The 6,577-nt window shown below is 45.9% G+C and overlaps 1 protein-coding gene across 1 annotated transcript; it reads right to left on the bottom strand.

Annotated features, from left to right (window-relative positions):
* Positions 1 to 5: 5 nt before the first annotated feature.
* Positions 6 to 6,577, bottom strand: rbm12 (RNA binding motif protein 12; the record flags this gene model as incomplete). The annotated part of the gene is made up of 2 exons (XM_031855320.1): positions 6,466 to 6,577; positions 6 to 3,705 (listed from the first exon to the last, which is right to left on the bottom strand). A coding segment is annotated over exon 2 (2,163 nt), but the record flags the coding sequence as incomplete, so codon positions are not given.

A 6,577-nucleotide genomic window follows, 5' to 3' on the forward strand; every position in this document is an offset into this window, starting at 1 on the left:
GGGGGGGCCAAGCCCAGATTCACCTCCCCCAGGCCTGCTGCCAGAGGAGGGAGAGGAGGAGGGCCTGCTAGCCCATTCCCTGGGGCTGAGAATGGACTCACAAAGGGGGCATTATTGAGGTTCCCCATGGTGTTTCGGAGAAAGTTAAATTCCTCCCCACTAATCCCCGCAAATGGGTTGATCTGGGGTTGCTGGGGACTGGGCTGGGCTTGCTGATGCTGGTTCTGATTTGGATTCTGCTGGTTCTGGTTGCGTTGGCCCCTCTTGTTCTGAGGAGGTGGATTCCTCTCAATTTCCTTCATTTGATCAAAGGTCACCAGGTGGACAAAGGCATCGCGGCCATTGAGTTTTTGGCGGTGCAGTCTTTCAGCCTTCCGGGCGTCTTCCTCGGTCCGCAGTTGAAAGACAGATTGTCCTAAACCATTACCATGGGTATCTGTCAGAACCTTAAGGGTGTCCTCGTAAAGCCCCACACCCTCCAGAAAGACACGGACATCCTTCTTGGAGACATTGTAAGGGATGTTGGTGATGTGGGCACAGTTCCTGGGAACTTTCAAGCCATCCTGGTTCTTGCCATCACCCTGTGTTGTTTCACGCTTGCGAATGGTGTCTATTTTTTCAAGCATTCCCTTACGGCTGATTGGGTGGACCTGAATGAAGCGGGTGCCCATATACTGCATGTGAGCTCCCAGAGCAGTCTTGTAGTCCTGTTCTGCTCTGAACTCAAGGAAGCCCTCTCCTGTGGCTCGCCCGTTGGGCCCATAAGCAATGAAGACGCTTTCCTCCATGACGGACAAATTATTAAAGAACTCTTTTATCTGTTTCTTGTCGGCCTCATAGGGCAGGCCCTTCAGGTAGACACAGAATTCCTGCCGGTGCGGAGATCGTGACCTTCCCCGCTGTTCCCTGCCTCCTTGCATGACATTACCCCGGCGATGATGCTGTTCCTGTGACTCGTTGCTGTTATTTGATTTGCTGATATTGTGAGGTGCATGACTTATCATGCCGTCATGGAGGCTGGCCCATTGCCGCTCAGAGCCTGGAGTGATCTCAATGAACCGTTGGCCCATCATGCCACCTCCCCTCTTCACAGCTTCGAAGCTGTCCTGGGGCGAGAAGAACTTGACCATAGCCCTGCCAGTTGGCCGACCCTGCCCGTCTCGCAGCAGACGAGCCCCTTCCACCCCCAGACCCCGAAAAAACTCCCTGACCTCCATCTCTGAGCAGGAGAACGGGAGGTTCTGCAGGAGGACAAACAACTCATCGGGATGGGAAACTCCAGCTCCGGCCGCTGCTGCAGCAGCAGCAGCTTTCATATGAGCCTGGAGGCCCAGAGAAGCAAGAGGGGAGAGAGGGTTGAACAGCATGGGGTTGGGGGTTCCAAGAGGGAGGCCTGAACCCATTCCTCCTGGGGGAGGTAGGGAGGGGTTGAAGGGAGGCATTGAGGACATGTGGGAAAGGTGGGACATAGGAGGCACTGGATGTCCTTGGGACATGGACGAGACAGTAGGTAAAGGGGGAAGGGAGGACACTGGAGGAGGAACTGGAATGGTGGGCATCGTGGGCATGGGGGGCATGGAAGGCATGCTGGGAAGTGGAGGGATGGGTGGGGGGCATGCATTGAGCGATGCGAGAGATGCGGTGATTGAGGGGCCGGAGCTGTAACTGTTGGGGAAGCTGGGCACCACATTGACCGCTCCCTTGTTGCTTGGTGGCTCGTGCGATGAGCTCGCTGACGTCACTGAGACTGGGGCATTCATGAAACCTTGATTTCCATGGCTGCTGCTTCTCCCTCCCCCTCCCCCTTGCTGCACCGTTGGTATGGGGGCAGAGCCAGCTTGTCGATTAACATTGCCTGATGCAGGTGTGACCGTCTCCACAGCACCCGCCCCAGCCTCAAACCTGCGGCGGCTGAGTTCGATCATGTTCTGCATCTCCGTCTTGCTGCTGAGCAACAGCGACACCTTGGAGGTCTTGATGGATCCGCCTGTGCGCATCATCCCCAGCCGAGCGTCTTCGTCGGTGGCAAAGACAATGAAGGCTTCGCCGTGCTCACCCCCAACGATGTGCACTCCCCCGTCAGGGATGGTTAGGCCAGAGAAGAAGTGTCTGATGTCCATGGTGCCGGCCACTATGGGCAGACCCTGCAGCCTGATGACTACCGCCATACTGACTGCTAAACAACAGCCCTACAACCTGGGAAAAAAAGCAACACTACCGTCAGATGAAGAGCAAAAGAAAAGAGAGACCAGTGGTTTCCAGATGTTTCCCCAGGGAACTCAGATCTGACTTCGTAGGTCACATAAAGCTTAGCCAACACTGCTAATTCTAACACTGCTATTTCAGTTTCTTCAGAATAACCCCGACACCATGTTTATATTTTTGGGTCCGGACATTTGGAAACCATTGGTATTTAAAAGGGGTTTGGGGGTGAACAAATGTGCAGGAAACTAGCAAGAGAGCTTAACTGTAACTGTCTCCATCCATCTGAAGCCTTTAGTAAGTTTGATTAACTTGTTACAGATCTTAAGAGATTATGATGCAGGCAAGACTTTTTGTTAAACCATAACAGAAACAATCTTAAGCAATAACATAGCTCCACTGTTCATTAATCTGTTCAAGTTTTGTGAAAGAAATGCATAGAAATAATGAATACATATGTACATACATTAGGCTTGGGCTATATGGTGAGATTATTTTTCCACACAGTATTGGCTGGCCACAACTAGTGGTCCTCACATGTCCACGTTAACAGAATATTCAATTATGCAAAACCTATTGCTAGCATACCACAGATACCGTATGAAATTGCAAATACTAGTGCTGTAGTGAATGTCTTTATGTTTAACGTTCAAAACTCTGATTGATGTTTTCGAATGAAGCTTGGATGTCTGTCGTCATGATTTACGACATTATCTCCCGAAAAAAAAAATGGGGAAAATGTGTTTGTTATTGTGGTTGTATAAATATATGTTATGGTGCTGTTAGATTGCTGCTAGACCACCCAGTTAATACAGGGGCGTGCGGGAAAGTTACATTTTTTATCTAAAATACTGACATTTGTCAATAAAAATAAATAGCATCAATAACTCCCTGAACGCTGTGGGGGACGGACTTGCCATCCAGTCTGTCTTTTGGTTCGTTCTGCTAAGTGATACATTCAGACAATGCCGTTGTAATTTAATGTTTGAAGTGTACAGATATACCAGACTTCAGTTCAACAATGTCGCCATACAGTTTGACACAAATCATTGCAAATCGAGCTTTATTAACCCGGCTTACCGTACTACAAACGGCTACAGTTTAAGGAGGGCAAATAGTGAATGTGCTGCCAAAACATTTTTGGCAAAGACTCGTGCTCCAGAATTTCCATGTGTGCAAATAGCAGACATAAACAGCAGTTTGGGTCACATGGCGTACTGAAAGGATGTCGCGTACCAAACAGAAAGGTTTGGGGCGAATACATGTACCGTCCCCTTTGTGTTTCAGCTCAATGCCACAAAAATGATGCAACTTATTTAGTTTGTCTCTTTGGCTCCTTTAAGTAACCCTGACTGTTGTCTACCATGCAGTACAAATACATTGCTTGTAGTCTGAAATAGTTAACCTTCATAAATTTCATGCAACTTGCAACTCACCAATGCAACTAGGCTGTGTGTATAGTTTCACTGTTCAACAGACAGGATTTCTGCAGGATGCTGAAACCTGGTGAAAAGGTCAGATAAAAAAAAAATAAAAAAAATAAAATAAAAAAAAAACACATTCCTGTTCAGAACAGTTTGATGGAATTTAACTTTTCACAGAATACACTGGAAGTAGGCGGAGTTTTGGTGTTTTCAGCAGTTGGCAGGCAGAATAACTGACTCATTCAGTTTTAAAAGATAATCGAATATTTACAGAGCTTTGTGTGGTGTGTATGATTTCAGCCTTACTCCGAAAAGGTTGTCTTTACCCTCAACACAACACCAATAAAAACTACCACACCCAAGAATCTCAACAGCCACAAAAGGCTTAAAACTAGCAGCAGAAAATAAACTAATCAGAAATCAGTGCAGCCGCTTTCCTGCCGAAGACACACCTGCCTAACTAAAACCCATCATGGCTAAAGCCTGGCAGTGTACGCCAAACATCAAACTACACTCCAACAACCATCAGAACAAACAGTGAACTAAAGACTGGACATACTGAACTGCAACCAGCCAGCATGTTCTAGCATGTCCAACACCAAGTAACAACCCAGGCAACCAGCAACAAACAGGTGAGCAGGACTGATGCTTCTGCTTCCTGAATCCTCAAACAGCACCAAATCAGCCGCACAACTTCAGCAACTTCACACAAGCAACATGTCAACCTGCAAATCTGTTATACATTGACAAAAAAACATCATGAGCAACAGCGGTAACTTGCCAACCAGAGCAATGTCACCAACATTTTTAACAAAAAGGCAATGTCAGATACATTTTAAACCAGAGCAACATTAGCATTATATCAACCAGAGCGACATTAGCATTATGTAATCCAGAGCAACATCAGCAACTGATTGACAGCACAGCACCACAGACAGCAGCTGATCAGAAGGGAAAGCAAACAGAAGTAAGGCGCAGAGCAACTGAGAAATAGCAAATGGAGCAACGCTCGCTGCAACCACAATCCTCTGGATCTTCAGACACATCTTCAGGTTCTGTTCACCAACTGACCCTGATCCAGGACTGTCAGACATCATGGTCATGAACGGAGATCTGACTAAACTGTGACATGTCAGGCAGTCTTAAGGTGTGAGGCTGCTACCTGCAGCAACATGAATGAGGTTATTGCTCAACCTCAGCACAGATAATTCACACCAACACTGACATTTGATTGCCTCATAATGCTTCTTCAAGATTGACTTTTTTATGAATTTCCAACCTGGACATTCACTTGTGATGTTATTACTTCTGGGTGTCAACCTGCAGACAGTCTGTGAGAAACATCAACAGCAGAAAGAGGATCAAACACAGCAGGAAGAGGAAACAGCAACAGCTAATAATGTCAGAAGCAACCAGAGTACCCAGAGAGAGGTGAAAAGGTTCAACTGAGGCTGAAGTTTGCATTCAACAGAAACAAGATAGAGCTGACAGGGTACAGAAAATAACCGCCTTCAAAACAGCCAGAAAACCAGTATGTTCAATACAGCAAATTCAGGATTAAAGAGCAAAACACTGCCTTGATTAAAGCTGGAAGACATCACTGTCCACATGTTGTCGTCAACCTCAAAACACAGCAAAAAGAATAGGATAGGACGAGAAGAGTGCAACGACATCCACAGACTTAATAACTCAAAAACAAAGAACAAGGATGAGGGAATCTCCACACGTCAGCCAACTCGGAGCTCAAATCCCAACAGACAGAGCAATGAGAAAGGATCTGTCTTGATAAAAACCTGGAGCACACACAGCCTTGTGCTGCATCTTATTAATACACCTTCAACTACAGCATGTGAACTTCAGACCACATCCATCCATCTGTTTCAGAAGTGACTGATAAAATCTCTGGTTCTGCTTGCACAGAATTCCACTGACCTGCACAGGGACAAGAAGAGAAACAACTGACACAAGAAGAAACTGGAATACGTCTGAATGTGCAACAAAAAAAACCCTCAACATGCAGCACATTGTGAGAAAACAATTACCCCGACTGATACAGGACTTTTGAGGCCTTTACCGGTATTATTTGGGTATGAAAATACTCGTAATATGATTTATACCAATCCAACAGCTTGTAGTTTTAACCAGGACCTTACTCAAAAGGCATGAAAAGAGCACATATGTTGTTATATATCCATATAGGTAATTGACAATTTATCAAAAAATTAATACACCGAAATAAAACGTAATTCAACTGCATAATACGTAAAAAATCCATCACATTGTTTAATTATTTTCCAACAATTTACCTCATTTTGTAATGGTTCTGGTGAGCTGGCAGTGTAGCAAAAAATGCAACACAATCTCTGAAACCATGCTGTTTCCATGACAGCCGTCACTCAAATCTGCTCATATCAACAGTTTACGAACTTTACGTACGTTGAACGTTATCACCCAGGGGGCGTGGCCTGTGAACTGCAGCGTAAATCCCTTCTTAAATACAACAAAAACGCAGCGAAATAATTGTTCAAATTCACACATCTTTTCCTACAAACTACAACATGAGGTGACCCGTAGTGAAAATACATAAAAACAGTATTAATGTGTCGGTTAGTCAACTAGTCGTAGCAGTTATGGACAAGACACCATTAAAAAATGTAGCTAGTTTAGCTTCGCTAAGCTAACGCTTCGTTAGCCACCTAGCTGTTAGCTGGTTTTGAACCTCGCTTTGTGTGCTTAGTGTTGGAGCATGATGCACGCGAGCAGGATGCACGCTTTGAGCTCGTGCTCTCCTCGCGGTGTGAGTGTGTCACTGAGCGGGCGGCCGCTGCTGGATTCTTACCGAGAATTTTTTCAACAAACACAATTGAGGTTTAACTCATGAACGGTGCTCTTTTTCTTCTTCTCTCTCTCTGCGGTGGTGGCTCCTGCTGGTGTTGCTGCTGCATGAAATG

This window comes from Anarrhichthys ocellatus, unplaced genomic scaffold (assembly GCF_004355925.1).
Source record: "Anarrhichthys ocellatus isolate YVR2014 unplaced genomic scaffold, GSC_Weel_1.0 scaffold1, whole genome shotgun sequence".
NCBI lineage: Eukaryota > Metazoa > Chordata > Actinopteri > Perciformes > Anarhichadidae > Anarrhichthys > Anarrhichthys ocellatus.